The sequence below is a fragment of the Carcharhinus amblyrhynchos genome, chromosome 1 (assembly GCF_965287045.1).
Source record: "Carcharhinus amblyrhynchos chromosome 1, sCarAmb.v2.hapA, whole genome shotgun sequence".
Classification (NCBI taxonomy): Eukaryota; Metazoa; Chordata; class Chondrichthyes; order Carcharhiniformes; family Carcharhinidae; genus Carcharhinus; species Carcharhinus amblyrhynchos.
The window spans coordinates 70354229-70374165 of NC_137324.1; the positions used below are offsets into that span (position 1 = coordinate 70354229).

The 19937-nt window shown below is 41.7% G+C and overlaps 1 protein-coding gene across 4 annotated transcripts in view; it reads right to left on the minus strand.

Moving 5' to 3' along the window:
* The window catches only part of LOC145341744 (small glutamine-rich tetratricopeptide repeat-containing protein beta-like), a 48212-nt gene that overhangs the window by 24249 nt on the left and 4026 nt on the right, over nucleotides 1-19937 (minus strand). For 2 of the 4 annotated variants that reach the window (XR_013886449.1, XM_080186625.1), the window contains exons 2-5: nucleotides 19857-19934; nucleotides 15617-15724; nucleotides 9256-9359; nucleotides 8158-8239 (exon numbers count right to left, since the gene is read on the minus strand). Coding sequence is in view for 3 of the 4 variants with exons in the window: in XM_080186625.1 (XP_080042751.1) it covers nucleotides 8158-8239; nucleotides 9256-9359; nucleotides 15617-15716 (286 nt within the window). In the remaining variant the exon portion in view is untranslated. Of the gene's footprint in view, nucleotides 1-8157; nucleotides 8240-9255; nucleotides 9360-15616; nucleotides 15725-19239; nucleotides 19284-19856; nucleotides 19935-19937 lie in introns of those variants that run through there. The other 2 variants (XM_080186646.1, XM_080186635.1) reach the window with 2 other exon arrangements.

The following is a 19937-nucleotide window of genomic DNA, read 5'->3' on the forward strand; positions in this document are numbered from 1 at the left end:
GGACAGTGTTGCTGGAATAGACCTCAAAGAACAACACAACACAGGAAACAAGCCCTTCAGGCCAACAAGCCCGCGCCACCATTTTGACATTGTGAGTGCCCTCTTCTACCTATGACCTTTGTCTATGCCTATTGGACTCCACAACAAAGGTGTGCAAGTTTAGAGTATTATAACCAGATTGAGAGACGCCTAAATTAGGGACAATTTGTTCACACCAGTCAGCCTAAGAGCACATTTTTGGGGTGTGGGAGGAAACTGGAGCACCCGGAGAAAACCCACACAAGCACGGGGAGAATGTGCAAACTCCCACAGACACCGGCCCAAATACATGTATCTGCACAGCAAACAGTGATAGTCACTGAGCTGTCATGTTGTCTGTCAGCTGATCCAGTTTAAGCACACACTAACGACATGAAGCACTAGGCAACTCTTGAAGCAACATACAAGAGCAGCCCTCGCACGACCCTCCGCATGCATGCCCCTTGTTGGACAACAAGGCGGACCGAATCACCTGTGGAATGTAAAAAAAAAGACATCAATCAACACACACAGCTTATACAGACATTCACGGAGTCCCCAGAAGCTCAAATGTAAGGCAGGTGAGCCACAAATATGTTGGAGGTCCACAGGAATCTATTGATTCCCAGGAACGTCCTGAGGCTCTTGATCCTTATTTAGAACAATCTTTTATATCCCTCCACCTCTACCTAGTCTGCTCATGTGCCTATCTAGGTAAGCCTTAAACAACTTCAGCGTGCCTGCCTCCACCACCCTATTTGGCAGTGCATTCCAGACACCCACAACCCTCTGTGTGAAAAACCTCTTTAACATCTGAATTGTACCTCGCCCCTCTCACCCTAAGCCCGTGGCCCCTTGTAATTTTCATATCCAACCTGGGAAAAAGCTTACCACTGTTCACTCTACCTATACCCTTCATAATCTTATACACCTCTATTAGATCTCCCCTCATTCTCTGTCTTTCTAAGGAGAACAGCCCCAATTTGCTCAATCTCTCCTCGTAGCTAAGTCCTTCCATACCAGGCAGCATCCTGGTAAACCTCCTCTGCACTCTCTCCAGGGTCTCCATGTCCTTCCGGTAATACGGCGACCAGAACTGGACGCAGTACTCCAAATGCGGTCTAACCAATGTTCTATACGACAGCAAATTAGATGTCAGCTTTTATACTCTATACCCTTTCCTATAATGGCAAGCATACCATAAGCCTTCTTCACCACCTTCTCCACCTGTACTGCCACCTTCAAGGACTTGTGTACTTGCACACCTAGGTCCCTCTGCGTTTCTATACTCTTAATAGTCCTACCATTTATTGTACAACTCCCCCCTACATTATTTCTTCCAAAATGCATCACCTTGCATTTATCTGGATTAAATTCCATCTGCCATTTCCCTGCCCAGCCTATCTATATCCTGCTGTATTGCCTGACACTGCTCATCACTACCAGCAAGTCCAGCCATTTTCGTGTCATCTGCAAACTTGCTGATCACACCAGTTACTCCCTCTTCCAAGTCATTTATGTATATTACAAATAGCAAGGGTCTCAGTACTAAGCCCTGCGGCACACCACTAGTCACAGACCTCCAGCTAGAAAAAGACCCTTCCACTACTACCCTCTGTCTCCTGTTGCCAAGCCAGTTCTCAATCCATCTAGTCACCTGTCCTTGTATCCCATGAGCCTTAACCTTTTTCACCAACCTACCATGAGGGACTTTGTCAAACGTCTTACTGAAATCCATATAGATGACATCTACGGCTCGTCCTTCGTCAACCGTTTTTGTCACCTCCTCAAAAAATTCTACCAGATTCGTAAGGCACGACCTCCCCTTTACAAAGCCATGTTGCCTACCTCTAATCAGATTTCCATGCTCTAAATACGTATACATCCTATCTCTAAGGATCCTCTCCAACAACTTCCCTACCACTGACGTCAAACTCACTGGCCTATAATTACCTGGTTTATCCCTACTACCCTTTTTAAACAACAGTACCACGTTCACTATCCTCCAGTCCTCTGGGACCTCACCTGTCATGATGTGGATATGCCGGCGTTGGACTGGGGTAAACACAGTAAAAAGTCTAACAACACCAGATTTTAGTCCAACCGATTCATTTGCTAGTGAGTTTACTATCAAATAAATCAGTTGGACTTAAGCCTGGTGTTGTCAGGCTTTTTACTGACCTCACCTGTGTCCAAAGAAGAGACGAAGATTTGCGTCAGAGGCCCTCCCTCTGCTCCCTAAGCAGCCTAGGATAAATGCCACCAGGCCCTGAAGATTTATCAGTTTTAATACTACCTAAAAACCTTAACACTTACTCCCTCGTAATGGATATTTCCTCCAACGGGTCTATAACTCCCTCCAAGACACCACCAGACAACAAGTCCCTCTCCTTCATGAATACTGACGCAAAGTATTCATTCAGGATCTCCCCCATTCCCTTGGGCTCGAAGCACAGTTCCCCTCCTCTGTCCCTAAGAGGCCCGTTTTGTTCTCTAACCACCCTTTTGTTCCTAACATAGGAGTAAAATGCCTTTGGATTTTCCTTAATCATGTATGCCAAGACCATTTTGTGCCCCTTTTTGCCCTTCTAACTCCCCATTTGAGTTCCCTCTTACTCTCTCTGTATTCCTCCAAAGCTCTCTCCATTCCCAGTTGCTTGGACCTAACATACGCCTCTCTCTCCTTCCTGATCAAGTCCTCAATATCCCTAGTTATCCACGGCTCTCTAATCCTACCTTTCCTATCCTTCCTCTTAACAGGCACATGTCTGTCCTGCAACCTTATCAGTTGTCCCTTAAAAGACTCCCACATGTCGGACGTGGACTTACCCTCAAACAACCTCTCCCAATCAGTGGCTATAAGTTCCTGCCTAATCCGACTGTAGCTAGCCTTCCGCCAATTTAGCACCCTCCCCTTCGGACAGCACTCATCCTTTTCCATTAGTATCCTGAAGTAGACAGAATTGTGGTCACTATTTGCCACATGTTCCCCTACTGAAACCTCGACCACCTGACCAGGATCATTTCCCAGAACTAGATCCAGTATAGCCCCCTCTCTAGTCGGGCTAGCTACATACTGCTCCAAAGAACCTTACAGTACACATTTTACCTAGGCACCTTCTACCTAGGCACATTCTACCCTAGGCACCTTCCAATCCACACCAGGGAGATTAAAATCTCCCACTACAACAACCCTATTTTTTCTACACCTATCCAGAATTTCCTTACATATACTTTCTTCCACTTCCCGTGGGCTATTGGGTGGCCTATAGTATACCCGCAGCATAGTGATTGCTCCCTTCCTGTTCCTGAACTTCACCCATAGCAACTCATTTTCCAACTCCTCTAAATTGTCCTCCCTCTGCACCGCTGTAATGTGGTCCCTAACTAACAACGCCACTCCCCCACCTCTTTTTGACCCTCCTCTGTCATGCCAGAAACACTTATACCCAGGAATATTTAGCTGCCAGTCCTGCCCTTTTTTTAACCACGTCTTGTCACTGCAACTACATCTAAATTCCTTGTAAACATTAAGGCCCTAAGTTGATCCGTCTTACCCGTTACACTCCTCGCGTTAAAACAGACGCACTCCAGACCTCCAGGCCCACTCAGGTCCTCCTTCTCCAGGATGATTCTCTTCTCATCTAACCTTACCCCAGCACCCAACTCACTCCCAATCCCAGTGCCTACTGAGCTATTGGTTTCATCCCCACCCCCCCTCCACATTAGTTTAAACCCTGCCGAAACACTCCAGCTAACCTCCCAGCTAAAATATTTGTGCCCTTCCCATTTAAGTGTTCCCCATCCTTCCTATATAGGTGCCCTTCTCTCACGAAAACTTCCCAATGATTAACAAATGTAAAACCCTCCGTCTTGCACCAATCCTTCAGCCATGCATTCAGCTGAAGGATCTCAGTATTCCTAGCCCCACTCTCACTCAGCACTGGTAGCAGCCCAGAGATTGCCACCCTGGAGGCCCTGCTCTTTAGTCTTGCACCAACTCCCTAAACTGCTTACGTATTTCCCCCCGCTCTTCCGTCCTACGTCCTTCTCACCTATATGCACAATTACGTCAGCTTGATTCCCTTCGCCCTTCAATACTCCTTCTACCCTCTCTGAAACATCCTGTACCCCTGCTCCAGGGAGGCAGACTACCAACCTGGAGTCTCGCTTTTGCCCACAGAACCGCCTATCTATTCCTCTAACCCTCCCATCCCCCACTGCTATCTCACTTCTAGTCCCCTTCCTTCCCTCTGAGGTGATCTGGTCCTCCTGTCTTACCTCTGGAAGATCACCTCCCTCATTTGTTACAAGTACAGAGTGGATGGGAAGCTCTTCAACCTGAGGAGACTTCAAGCTATTACCAAAGTGAAAGAGACTGTTTTGAGAGATTTCTTCTTTGCCGATGACTGCACCCTGTATGCTGGCCCACAGCCAGAGATACAAGTCAGTATGAAGAAATTTTCCACGGCTTGTGACAACTTTGGACTCACCATCAACATTAAAAAGACCGACGTGATGCACCAGCCTGTTCTTCATGCACTGTACATAGAACCCATAATCACAATCAAAAGACAGAAACTACAGGCAGTGGACCAGTTCACTTATCTTGGCAGCACCATCTCTCGAGCAGTGACTATTGATACAGAAGTTAATTGCAGAATAGCAAAGGCAAGTTCTGCTTTTGGTGGACTGTGCTCCACTGTATGGGAATGTCGAGGAATCAGCCCAGCAACAAAACTGAAGGTCTACAGCGCTGCAGTACTCACTACCCTCCTGTATGCCTGTGAAACGTGGACTGTGTATCGAAGGCATGCAAGACAGCTCAATCATTTCCACAGGACTGTCTTCGCAGAATATTACGCATCCAATAGCAAGACAAAGTACCAGACACTGAAGTTCTCTCTAGAGCGAGTCTATCATCAATTCACACACTGCTGATGAGAGCAGAGACCTGGTGGGCAGGTCATGGCATCCGTACGTCAGACGAGCGCGTATCCAAGCAGCTGCTTTTTGGGGAACTCTCTGCTGGAAGACGCTTGCATGGAGGGCAGAAGAAGTGTTTCAGAGACACACTCAAGACCTCCCTGACGTTGACACGACCACCTGGGAAACGCCGGCACAAAACTGCCCTACCTGCCGCTGCCTCATCCACAAAGGCTGTCAAGCTCATGAAGCAAGATGTATTGCTGAAGCACAACTTAAGCACAAGCTGTGCAAGTCCACAGCCTCCAGCGCAACAACTGCAGTGTCTACACAAGTCTGTCCAATATGTGCCAGGACATTCCGTGGCTGAATTGGCCTGATCAGTCATCTTCGGACACACCACAACCAGCCTCAAAATGACTAATGGTGTTGAGGTCCTCATCGATGACAATGGGTGAACAACAGCAGGTGGCACCGACAACAAGCCAGAGATGACAACATGGCTTGTCCTGGCTCTCAACTTCCACCCTAGCTCCCTAAATTCCTGTTTTAAGTCCCCGTCCCTTCTTTTACCTATGTCTTTGGTACCGGTGTACCACTGCTTGTGACTGATCCCCCTCCCCCTTAAGGATCCTGAAAACACGGTCCGAGATGTCATGGCTCCTGGCACCCAGCAGGTAACATACCATCCGTGAGTCTCCTTCGCTGCCGCAGAACCTCGTATCTGTCCTTCTAACTATCGAGTCCCCAATAACTACTGCTCTCCTGCTCTCCCTCCTTCCCTTCTGAGCCACAGGGACGGACTTAGTGCTGGAGATCCAGTCACCATGGCTTGTCACTGGTAGGTCATCCTCCTCAACAGTATCCAACACTGTATACTTGTTGCCAAGAGGAACGACCACAGGGGATCCTTGTACTGACTGCTTCCTCCCAGCCCCTCTCACCGTCACCCACCTACCTTCATTCTTCGGAGTAATTACATTGCTGAAGCTTCTATCTATGACCACCTCTGCCTCCCAAAAGATCTGAAGTTCATCCAGCTCCAGCTCCCTCACACAGTTTTTGAGGAGCTGGGGACGGGTGCACTTCCCACAGGTGAAATCAGCAAGGATACTGGTGGCATCCCTCACCTCAAACATTCTGCAGGAGGAACATTGCACTGCCTTCCCTGCCATCTCCTCTAGATAACTTGCAGATAAAACAAGAAAAAGAGCTTGCCTGATATTCATTCACCCTCTTTAGGTTAGAGGAGGTGGAAGGGTGGGGGACATTACAAGTGTCTCGGGTTTAGGAACTGCCCAACTTATATACAGGTAAAAATAAAACACTTAACCAGTAACCACTGCGACCCGCACTATAATAGCAAACTACAAACTTTCCCAGAGCTTCCCACGGCCGACTTCCAGTTTCCTGCTGCTAGTTACGCTCAGCTCCCTGCAGATTTGGCCCAAAAGTAAGTTCAAAATTAAGCACTCTTACCTTCCAGCTCACCTCAAAAGAATCTATGTTTTATTTTATGTTATGAAATTTTAAAGCATAGCTTTCTCTTTTAATAAGATGGTACGTTGCACACAAAAAAGAGCTTTTTACCTTAACAAAGGCAAGGAACTGAAGATAGGGCCTGATGGATAAAGAGTACAGTAATAGCATTGCTTACTTCCCTTTCCCTTGTCCATCTCCACTTCCACTTGGTGCTCCTTAATGTAAAAGGATATCAGTCATGGGAAAATCCACTTATTACAATTTGCATACCCAGTGTCAACATGAGGTGCTTGCTGCTTAGATACTGAATTAGCGAGGTGCAGAATAAAGTCACTTTTCCCAAAATTATGCTTTCGTCCTGATTTAGGATGAGGACCTTCTTTCTACTTGACATTTCTATTCCCCACACTAGCAAAATACATCGTTTTAATCTGTCAAAGCTCACAACTTGGAAGACCAATATTTACCAGATCTCTTCCATCAGTCTAGGTTACATTGGGATTTCTGCTGGCTAAGTATGGCTTTCTTCAGATCTCACGTATTACAAATGCTGCTTTCCCTTTCATGGTTTATTGATCTTAGTAAAAAGATATCATGTGCAATTTTTATTTTAAAAGGTGAGTTGTCTCAAATATTATTTATACAGGGCTTGGCTGTGGGCAGAGATTTCTTTTACAAGGCACTTATATTTTTCTTCCCTAAAATCCCCATCTTCTACTGAACGACCAACAAGTTTCTGACCATAATATCCACCAAAAGATGTAGTACAGCAAGAATGACCCATCTCCCGTTTTTATATCATTAATGTAAAAATACAACGAACCTTTGATGTGCCTCTCGATAACAGCAAAGTTAAAGGCATCATGCACATGTAATTCCTGTTACATTGGCAGAATAGAAAATGGATTGCATGGAAATTGTACTGTTTTAGGAAGAGATATTTGCCAGGAACAGATAAAATTTTGTGTTAATTATAACAGGGAAACATTACAGAGCTAAACACTGGCTGGAATTCTCTGATCTCACATGCCCCACCACTGCAGCTAGCGAGAAGGGAGAACTTGGCGCTCAGCGAAATTCACTTCAGTGGGACCAGATAATCCCAACTGCAGTTGAGGTCGAAGAATTACAGCCATTAGCTTTATTTCTCTCTCCAAAATTGCTGCCATTTTCTGTTTTTATTTCAGATTTCCAGCACTTGAGTGTTTTGCTTTAGTATTATGTTTTGGAGCTATTATGGAATGTTTCAGATTTGAAACGTATTTTTCAATGAGTAGTCCTAGATAAACCAAATGATTAAATTATGTAGAGTACAATTAAGAATTCTCCAAGCACTGGTTACTTGCTGCCATAGCCTTTTCTCATATTTTTCTAATTTTCTCCAGTATCTGCTGAGGCTTTACTCTCTTGAATCTATAGTATGTGCCAAGACAAATACAGCACCCCATTCTTCCCCTGACTGGAGGAGCAGGGAAAAGTACCAATAGCTGATTGCTTAATCATGTCTAAACCAGCAACTACACTAGGGAAAATGATATAATTCTCGTACATTTTTAACATTTCAAAATGATGACTGTTTCTTAAATACAGTAATTTGCAACAACAAACACTACCATCTGTCATCCCTGAGCAATTCCACCAAGTTAACAAAAATATTGTGGTCATTTTGAGCATTATGATTAAGCATTTTAATATGATGACACAATAACTGTTTCTCCACACAAAAAATACCTTCATTTTTCAACTGTTCAGCTCTAATTACATCTTGTGCAGATGGAGTAAAGTCTGATGGGGTGTTCCATATCAAATCATTCTAGAAGAAAAAGTATATTGTACAAATTTTGTCAGTGATTATTTTTAGATCAATGGCATTCCAATAAGTAGAAAATTTTCAATTGTAAATTACTTTATCTTGAAACAAACTACTGGGAACTCAAATCATGCTGCATATTTAGCACAATCTCCCTCTTTATGCTTGAACACAAAATAATTAAAATGAGTTTTCCATTTTATCAAGTACCCACTCCCACTCCCATCGCACTCATTCTCAAGAGCACACTGCCACTTGCTAGGTAGGCTTTGGTTCCAAGGGGGACAGTAACAGCCCATGAATGTAGTACCCAAATGGCCAGCCTTCATGCAAGACTGGATAATGAGTTTTGGAAGGATATTTAATCATGTAGGGCAAACCCAGTCACATTCAGGATGAAAATCCACAGATGCTATTCTTTTCAAAAGCGTCCCTGAGTCTCAGTGTAGCTTCAGTGCTGGTAGATTGACAGTTGACATGACTTTAACACTTCAGCAGTTACGGAAGTGTCGCAAACAGTGAAAATCTTTCTACATTGCCTTCACAGACTTCACCAGCACCTGTATCAGTTGCTTAAGGACGTCACACACAAATCAGCCTCTACAGTCACAACAGACAATGTTCAATACAGAAGTTACATACATCCTGGGTGCAGTCCACTGTCTTCCTAGATGAACAGATGCCATAAAGATGGAGCCTGGGTGGTAATCAAAAGCTGCAACTCTGGTTGATTTTTCTAACCAAGGGCTAGCCAATTGTTAGGTACCAACTGTTGCCTCAGCTATGAAGAATACGTCATCACACAAAGGTAATAAAATTCACATCTTTCTAATCTGTATGGCTTAATGTAATGGTAGGTGTTTCTTTCATCCACCATGAATTCTAAATTTGCAGCTAAATGGCTCACGTTTTGGAAGGAAAAGTTTTTGAACTTAATTCATATATACTTTCTCCATTATTTTCCTTACTTCCTACCCATTACTATGATTAGTTTTTTCTTGTGTTTTATTTAGACCCACCTTAGTGATGGCTGCAGAAAATATCTCTGTTAAAGGTGGTGAGATTGCCAGATGAATATCTTGTGAACTTATTTTGAAGACATTTTCCAAGCACTGCATGGCAACTGGAAACAAAACAGATTTTATTCCAAAAATGATAATTTGATAGGCAAAATTAGACCAAAAGAAATGAGCTTACATATGGCATTTTTCATACAATTAATTTCCAAAATATGATCTTTATTTTAAACATTACTATTAAAGCATTAAATTGCTTAAGATATTAAAACTCGGTGATTAAGTACAGTAAAGGCCATTGAATAGTTAGAATTGAAAAGCCTACAATTACTCATCTGGATTATCTACTCTCCCCCTTTCAATTTCCTGATGAAAACATAGTGCAAGCAGCATAAAAATCAGTGAGACTCGCCTTACCAAACCTCATGATAGGCTTATATGACCCAATCCTCGAGTACACATTAAATTAGACATTCAGCAGAGGAGGTGGGAGCTTGGTCTTCCCCATGACCAATGCATTGCCTTGGAGCAGCCATTGAATACTTTCAGCTCATCAGCCACATGCTAATAAGGCCCAATGCCAAGATGGTTCAGAACTCCTTCTGTTGCAATTTGGCAGATGGCACAATTACAATACCTACTAACAAACCGATTATAGCAACAAACAAAATCAGCTCCATCATTCACGAAAAAAATGTGTTCTTTCCCTGCACTCAGTAGAATGAATTAGGCTAGAGTTGAAAGCTTTATAGTGCTGTATCAAGCTGTATCCTAATTACTGCTTTCAATTGTGGTCACCAAGAATTGCATGAAATATTCGAGAGCTGGAGCCAAGGATCTAATTTAAAAGCAGTGACTAAGCAACTGAAATTGTACTGCATCTTTAATTAAAAAGCCCTCTCTCCATTGATATAATTGCTGTAAAAATATTTATTAAGCTTTCTTCCAAAGATCAACCTATAAATCCCAAATCTTTTGGGAGGAGGAAAGAGAATTGAGTTATAGATTTATTTTGCTCCAGAACTATTTTCACGAACTCCCATGATTAGGTAGGTCCAAAGTGAGACAAGACCAAGCAGATTCTGTGACAATGTGGATTTTGTAGATCAATTGCTTCTGGGGGAGGGAGGAATGTAAGAGTTTTAAGCTAATTTATTAGTGTCACAAGTCGGCTTACATTATCACTGCAATGAAGTTACTGTGAAAATTCCCTAGTTGCCACACTCCAGCACCTGTTTGGGTACACTAAGGAAGAATTTAGCATAGCCAATGGACCTAACCAGCATGTCTTTTGGACTGTGGGAGAAAACCGAAGCACCCAGAGGAAACCCATGCAGACATGGGAAGAATGTGCAGACCCCACAAGCTGGGAATTGAATCCAGATCCCTGACACTGTGAGGTAGCAGTGCTAACCACTGTGCCACCATGCAATGCTTTGGTTAATACAGACAACTTGTCTTCTTGTGCCTACTCCTTCAAGAATCCTATGTTAACAAAATCTCAACTGTAGGTTTCATGTCTCTTGCTTCTTTTCAACAGTTCATCCAATTTGAGATTATGTAATTCCTGCAGCAAGCAGAGATTCTATGGATATAGAATGCTGTGGCGCTGGGTATAGCACAGGCTTTTTGCTTAGCAAACCACCCTCAATAGTGCACCATTAGCTCCTAAACTGAGGAAGACATATCTTTTCCTACAGTCGTGTTATTTTTATAAATATCACACTAAAAGTGCTTATGGGACCACAATTTGCCAGACTCTGGTCATTAAAACCAAGCTGCAAATGATCAGAGTTATTTCTCAGAAGATGATAAATATGATTATGGCTGTCATTCCAACAAACTAGACTAACACTAATTGAAGCTTTTGAAGTAAAACACAGCATAATGCTAACCTACTGCATTATGCAAGGTTAATTAAACAAAACACTGGAATGAAAGAAAGTTCTCCTGGGTCTCCCCCCAATAGCAACTTGATTGAGTGAGATCTGCAGTGAGACAAACTAAAAGCGAATGTCTTTATTTGTTTAAGTGACTCCTATAGTTTGAATATTTTCAAAGGTTTAAGCACATATATCAATTCAGACAAAACACAATGCTGGGAATTCCTGTCAGCCAGAGAAATCATCTCATTGTGCGCATTACAGCAATAATAAGGCAAAATATTGCCCAAGCACCATACAGAAGGTCTGAACAACAGAGTTACAAGACCCCTGTGGAGTGGTTAAAAAGTACTGAATTTTGAGATATTTTTGATGGAGAAAATAGTATCCCTTATACAATGTTGCCAGTTGCAACTGCGATTAACTTTTGTGCAGAAATGCATGGACTCCAACATAATAACATGGTACAAAAGCTGTGGAGGCAGGAAATCTGACACACATGTAGATAATACTTGAGATATTCAACAGGGTAGGCACATCTTTAGAGAGAAACAAAGTTAATATTCCAGGTCAAGATAATCTTTCATCAGAACTGAAGAATGTGAGAGTTTTTAAGCTAGTGAAAGTGGAGAGGGGGCAGGGAGGCTAGCGAGTGCTGTGCTGTTCCTCGGCTTGCATTAAATCTAATTGCCATGCTGCAGCAGACCATAGATAGAAAAGTCAGCATGGGAACAAGGTGGGGAATTAAAATGACAAGCAACTGGAAGTATGAGATCATACACTGTCATTACCCAGTCTGCATTTGGTCTCCCCACTGTAGAGGTGACCACCTGTAAGTACAGGTAAATACCTGTAATGACCACAGTAAATACAGTATACTATATTGTAAGAAATTCAAGTAAATCACCATTTCACTTGGGAGAAGTGTTTGGGGCTTAGAAGATGAGAAGGGCGATGGAAGTGATAGTATTACATCTCCTGCACTTGCTATGGCACAAGGTGCCATAGGAAAGGAGGGGATGGTGGGGCTGACTGAGAGGTTAACCACATCGCTGTGGAGGGAACAGTCCATTCGGAATGCTGAAAGGGGAAGGCAAGAAAAGATGTGTCTGGTACCTTTTTGTTCTTTGCCTGCTACAATATTCCAACAACATTCAGTGCAAGCTCGAGGAACAGCACAATCATTGTGAAGTATCATGGAATCATAAAATCCCTATGGTGCCATTAGGCCCATCAAGCCTGCACTGACAACAATCCTACCCAGATTCTATCTCTGTAACCATGTATTTACCTGACACTAAGGGGCAATTTATCATGACCAATTAACCTAACCTGCACACCTTTGTGACTGTGGGAGGAAACTGAAACACCTGGAGGAAACCCACACAGACATGGGGAGAACGTGCAAATTCCACACAGTCACCCAAGGACAGAATCGAACCCAGTCCCTGCTGCTTTGAGGCAGCAGTGCGAATCACTATACCACCTTCATCTTTTGACTGGACACTTTTACAGCCTTCCAGATTCACCATTAAGTTCAACAATTGTAGATCATACTTTCTGCCTCATTTTGTTTATTTTTCTCTTGTTTCTTTCTGAATTATTTCACATTTGGAAGGGCACTTTCCTGCCACTCACACCTCCTCTAGAGATCTTTTATTTCTTTACATGTCCCCATTAGCATTGCACCCTCAAACATTTAGTCATTTGGGCCAGAATTTTCTAGCCCTTCCGGTGGGGCCAGTGAGCCATTGAAATGTCCATTTATAGAAATGGGACCAGAAGGGCTAGAAAATTCCTGTCTTAATTTCTCCTATTCTCTAACCTGTCACAGACTTTCCCTGTTGTTTTTCTTGTCCCATCTCCCTCTGCCCTTTCACTTGCTCAAAATCTACTACCTTATTAACTTTTCACATAGAATCCCTACAGTGCAGAAGGAGGCCATTTGGCCCATCAAGTCTGCACCAACTCTCAACAGAGGATATTGCCCAGGCCCTATCCCCGTAACCCCATGTATTTACCTCACTAATCCCCCTCACCTACACACTCAGGACACTAAGGAATAATTTAGCATGGCCAGTCTACCTAAGCTGCACATCTTTGGACTGGGAGGAAACCAAAGCATCCGGAGGAAACTCACGCAGACATAAAATGAGTGTGCAAACTTCACACAGAAAGTCACCCAAGGCTGGAATCGAATCTGGGTTCCTGATGCTATGACGCAGTAGTGCTAACCACATGAGAGCCACCATGCCTCTCTGCCCATCACATTTCTTATGAAAGATTACAGACCTGAAACATAAATGCTATTTCTCGCCAGAGATGCTGCTATATTTGCTGAGTATTTCCAGCATTTTCAATGTTTTGTGTACAATAAAAGGTAAAGTGCATTTAGGGATAACTAGTTGAGTTGCAAAATAATAGAAGAAAGTCACAGAATAATACATAACATAGAAGGAGGCTATTTGACCCATAGAGTTCATGCCTATTTCCTGCAGGGCAATCCAGTCAGTCCCACTCCCCTGCTCAAATCCATAGTCCAGCAAGTTTATTTCCTTCAAGTGCCCATTCAATTTCCTTTTGAAATCATTTATTGTTTCTTCTTCCATCACTACATGGAGAGCAAGTTCCAGTTCATTACCACTCGCTACATAAAACAGTTCTTCCTCTTCTGTATTAGATTGTTCTTTGCTCTTCACATTATTAACCTAGACATTACAATATGATGATCACTCTTACCCAAATACTCCCCACAGACACTTGGTCCATTTGATCCATCATTTTTCCCAGCACTAGCTCCAGCAATGTTTGCTTTCTAGTCAGGCCATGAACACATTGGCCAAGGAAGTGCTCCTGTACAAAGTTCCAAAATTTCTCCCCTCTTTGTCTTTTAGCATCATCCCACTTAATATTTGGGTAATTAAAGTTCCCCAGTATCACCACTCTATAGTCTTGCATATATCTGTGATTTCCCTGCAAATTTGTAAATTTGTTCCTCTATTTCTTTTTCCCACTATTTGAAAGCCTTTGAATGCACCAAGTAGTGTGAGCTTACCTTTTCTGTTTCTCAGCTCTAACCAAATGGACTCTGTCCTTGTCCCTCAAGGACATCTCCTCTTTTCAGCACTGCAATATCTTCCCTAATTAGTACTGCCACCCTACCCCTTTTATCCTTCTCTCTCTTTTTGTAACACTTTTTATCCTGGCACATCAAGGACCTAGTCCTCACCATTTTAAGCTAGGTTTCTGTTGTTGCCACTACATCATATTCGCTTGCAGCTCACCAATCATATTCAGCACACTTTGTGCGTTTACATACATGCAATGTAATCCTGTCTGCATTCTTCCTAATCCTTCATTGTCTGTTTCTGTCTAATATAGTACCACTTCCTTTTCTAATACTGTCCAACACTCACTTTAGACACCACAAGGAGGGAGGAAAAACACATAGCTTTCTCTGTATTGCAAGGGATAGAAGAAAGATAAATATTTCAGAAGCTACATAAAACTCCCTACTTGACTTCTGGATAAATATAGCTATAGTCACTTGACTGCAAGCAGACTTCCCACCCCCTTATTGTCAGTTCCAGATAGCACTCTCAGTTGGAAGAAGAAGCAGCAAAGGAAGAACAAATAATAAAAGGTGGGTGTGAGTTCTTCATTAATATGTTCATCCAAAGGTTTACTACACAAAGGTTGGATAGGTTATGCTGTTTTTTAAGGCACACTGATCACTGTAAATTAGATTGCTGATGCATGTCTCTCAATTTTCCTGCTGGTTATTAATTTCAATATTTTACAAGGAATTGAGGTAAAGCTAATAGGTTTATAATAGCCTGTGTCCAGGTTGTCTCATTTCTTGAATATGGGTATTACACAGACAGGTTTCCACATATATGGGAAAAAGGCACATGAAATGCTCTCCTTCCTTGGCAAAGATATAGATTACAAAAGTAAGGATATGATGAAACTGTATAAGGCATTGGTGAGGCCACAACTGGAGTACTGTGTGCAGTTCTGGTCACCTCATTATAGGAAGGACGTAATTGTTCTGGAGGGAGTGTAGAGAAGATTTACTAGAACGTTACTAGGATAGGAGATGTAGCTACAAAGAGAGATTGGAGACATTGGGGTTGTTTTCCTTGGAGCAAAGTAGGCTGAGGGGTGACATGATTGAGGTATACAAAATTGTGAGGGGTAGGGAGAAAGTGGACAGGAGGAACTTGTTTCCCTTGGCAGAGGGGACTCTATAGTTAGGGGTGCAGATAGGCATTTCTGTGGACGCAAAAAAAAGAAATTCCAGAACCAAAACCTAGACAACTGAAGACATGGCCACAAATGGTGAAGGAATTAAAATCAGGGATACTCCAAAGGCCAGGATTAGGTGGTACCATTTCCTCTTAGAGACTGGAACATACGCAGTTCATAACCAATAACTCTGAAACTGAGGGATTGCACTGAATATTATGGATTACACCAACCTTCTAGGCTTTCCCGTTCATCAGAAGTCCAAGCCTGGGACTTTGTCTGTTCACGCAGAAAATCAATAATTGAATAGGCAAGACGTTTCAGTTCTGACATTTTACCACCTTAAAAATATTAAAAAGAGCATTAACTAATTAAGTACATTTGATAATTTTTCAATTTTATGAGAAATTAAGCCTGTAAAATGATTCATGTTATAACTTGCAGATATTGACCACTCATAACTTTAAATAGTAATTTATCAACCCTCTCAGACTCTGCAGGTGGAATTTTCCCATCCTGCCTGCTAGGGGAATCATAGAGGGCAGGGGTGGACCATGCAACGGTCTGTTGACCTCAGGCGATTTTGGGGCGAGTGCAGCTGGGAAGTCCCACCCTGCAACTTAACTCCAGTCCACAGAAACATCACTCTTGAATAACAGCCTAAAGTTGGGGTGCACATCAAGTTGTATTTGCTAAGAATTTCATATAAGCAAAGAAGTTAGCAAAATTAGTTCATCATTCATTTCGCGTCTCTGCTTTGGTGTTTCTGTTGACAATATCCTGCTGTTATCTCAGTTGTAAGATTAACCATCTTTGCCTACATATCTACATTCTCTCTCCAATAAAATTTAAGTAAAATTTCTAATGTGTTAAACCTGCCTCACTAACGATGGTGAAGAATTATTCATATGCAAGATCCACAATTTTAGCATTTTTTAAAGGTAGGGATGTGACTGCAAATGACGAAAAAGCACAGCTTGACTGCCAAGTTGTGTCCTCTAATATGATGGCAGAGAATGAGATTAAATCCATATGCAATGTATATGTGCATCCATCAAGTCATAAATTTTGGTTCCTTTGCCTTCCGCACCATTTATCTCTGAATAATGTGTACAAATATAATTATAGTACACTAACTGCTTGCTGATAAAGATTGAGCAAGCAGCAGTAATGTTAATAATACATGCAGAGTAAATTATTTATAACAAGCTAAGACAAAAAGAGATACATAGCTGAAGAGTCAAAGATGGCAAAATAGAACTGTTTTGCATTTATCCAGTAACACCATCCTGAATATTATTTCCTTTTACTTGTCAGAGTATCAAAATTTTCATAAACAATCTAGCCTCTGCAGAATTTTAAAGCTTTATTAATTTGTCAGGCTAACTTTCTTCAAAAATCGAACTTCACTTACCAATTAAAATTTATAATGGATTTATGCTACATGCCTTTGTAATTAGATTTCTCTTTTTGTCCCTCCTACAATAAAAGGGTTGAAAGGGTTGGCTTATGAGGAGAGACTGAGTAGACTGGACTATGCTCATTGGAATTTGGAAGAATTGGGGGGTGGTGGTGGTGGGGGGCAGAATCTTATACAAACATAAAAAATTATGAAGGGAATAGATACGATAGAAGCAGGAAGGTTGTTTCCATGGCGGGTGGAACTAGAACTAGGGGGCATTGCCTCAAAATAAGAGCAAGCAGATTTAGGATTGAGTTGAGTTGGAACTTCTTCACCCAAAGGATTGTGAATCTGTGGAATTCCCTGCCCAGTGGAGCAGGTGAAGCTACCTCGTTGAATGATTTTAAGGCAAAGATAGATAGAACAGCAAAGAATTAAGGGTCATGGTGAGCAGGCGGATAAGTGGGGCTGGGTCCATGAAAAGATCAGCTATGATCTTACTGAATGGTGGAGCAGGCTCAAGGGGCCAGATGGCCTACTCCAGCTCCTAGTTCTTATGTGCACACTTGGCAATGACTATCATGCCTTGGTTTGAGTATGAAAGCTGCAAAAAAACACCCAGAAACAGCTAGGAGATAATTAAAGGCTGGCTTTAATTATTCATGGGGCTGAAGCAGAAAGTGCAGAATAGGGGTTAGGGAACACCTGCTACACAGCCAAGTCAGATGAAAGATTACCTGAGACCACAGCAGGGAAAAACAGGGTCAGCACTGAATCAAGATTAACATTTAAACACACTCAAGTTAGCATTTTCTTTTGACAGACAGTGATCAGTTGTCTCCTTTGTTATTTGATAAAATATGGACGCCAGAACAGAGAGGAGAATAGCATCTCATGGGCACACAGCCAATAATGATGAAAGTCAACCAGCCCAGGTTTTCCTACAATGGTGAGATGTGCACCGTAAACCTTGCTGTCTGGGGAATCCATCTTAACAGTGGCATCATGCTCAAAATTCTGACAGTTTTCTAATTAGAATACTTTGCAGTGAGCACAGGGATGTACCATGCACTTATCAATGACAGTGCATTCATCAGAGCAGCCATTGGTAAGTTTAAAAAAATGAAAATGCAACTTAGTAAATAAACTTTAGAAACACAGAGAGTAGAAGCAGAAGTTGTCCATTTGGCCCTTCGAGCCTATTCCATCATTCACTTTGATCATAATCATCAAATTCAATATCCTGCCTTCCTCCACATCCCTTTAGCCCCATGAGCTGTATCTAATTTCTTCCTGAAATCACACAATGTCTTAGTTTCAACTATTTTCTGTGATAGGGAATTCCAATTCACTACCAATAGTAATATACAATTATTTTAAAGTTTTAGAGTTGATGGGCAGAATTTTCCAATTCTTTTCAGAATGTCAACTTGGGTGGCAAACGAACACCCCATACAACCCCACCTCTAATCTCTGCACAGAAACTCCCCCACCACAGAACTCCTGACACTGCCCAGGCACCATTTTGTCATTGACAGGGGCTGGAGACAATTGAGCGGGTAAATCCTGTTGGCCTAAAGGACGTTTTGGGTCTTCCAATCAAATCTCCACCATTCCTGACCCTCAAAAACAGGGGAGTAAAGTGTCCCCTAATATTTCTCACTTCCATCACAATAAATGATGTGTGAAATCAGGTCATTCCAAGTATTTTTAGGAAATTACAAATCCAATTAGTTTTTATTTTTATGCATTTTAAAAGCATAAATTGGGCTGAGCAAACTCACCGTTAACTTAGAGAGATTCTGATAATTATTTTGGTTTGAATGAGATTGAAAATCAACAGCAAAAATATAAACAATCACATGCTGATTTTATCTTCATAAATGGGCTTGAAATACTTGAGATATTTCACTGTACATAATTTCCTCATCACTGAATAAAACAATTCTGTGTTAGTGGCTCTAGTGAAGTTGAGCACTATGAAAAAAAGGAGTAATTTAACTTCTAAAAATCTGAATTGAATGTGTTCCAGATATGGGGCAATACTTAAAATCTGGATCTCAGGAGCAGAAAATTGATACTCAAAAAACCTTAGCTGTTTAACTGCTGCATTAGTAATACAATATTAATAATCAACAGTTTATAAATAAATAGCACCACTGCCACATCACTAGCACCATTACTTTAAGTCTTCAGTGGAAATGGTGTGAAAACTAGTTTAACTGCAAAGCACTGACAAAGGACTATAGTAGAGAACTAGAAAATGGGTTTTTAAAAAAGAGATTTAAAAAGTGGCAAAAAATAAAATAATAGAGAACACTTAAACATTATCAGACATGAAACTAATGGTTTTTACAAACATATTAAGAAATAGTTACTTTTTAAAAGCTGTCTTCACTATATAAATGAAGGTAAATTACCAGTGATGCAAGGAAAACTAAGAATCAAACATACAAATTAGGAGCAGGAGTAAATCACTTGATCCCTTGAGCCTGCTCCGCCATTCAGTAAGATCATAGCTGATTTGATTGTAATCTCAACCCTACAGTCCTGCCCACCCCCAATAACCTTTTATCCCCAGTTAATCAATAATCTATTTAGTCTGTCTTAAAAATATTCAAATACTCTGCTTCCACTGCCTTTTGAGGAAGAGGGTTCCAAAGGCTTACAATCCTTAGAGGAAAAAATTCTGTCTTAAATGAGCGGCCCCTTATTTCTAAACAGTGACCCCTAGTTCTAGATTCTTCCACAAGAGGAAGCATCCTCTCCATATCCACCAAGTCGAGAACCCTTAGGATCTTAAAGGTTTTGACCAAGTCGCCTTTTACTCTTCTAAACTCCACTGGGTACAAGCCAAACCTGTCCAACCTTTAATCTAGTAAACCTTCCCTAACTGCTTCTCGCACATTTACATCTGTTCCGAAATAAGAAGACCAATGCAGTGTACAATACTCCAGATGTGGTCTCATCAATACTCTGTATAACTGATGTATAACCTCCCTACTTTTATAATTAATTCCCCTCACAATAAACAATAATATTCTATTAACCATCCTAATTACTTGCTGTACCTGTATAGTAGGCCTTTGGTGATTCATGCACTCGGACACCCAGATCCCTCTGAGTCTCAGACTCATGTAATCTCCGAACTA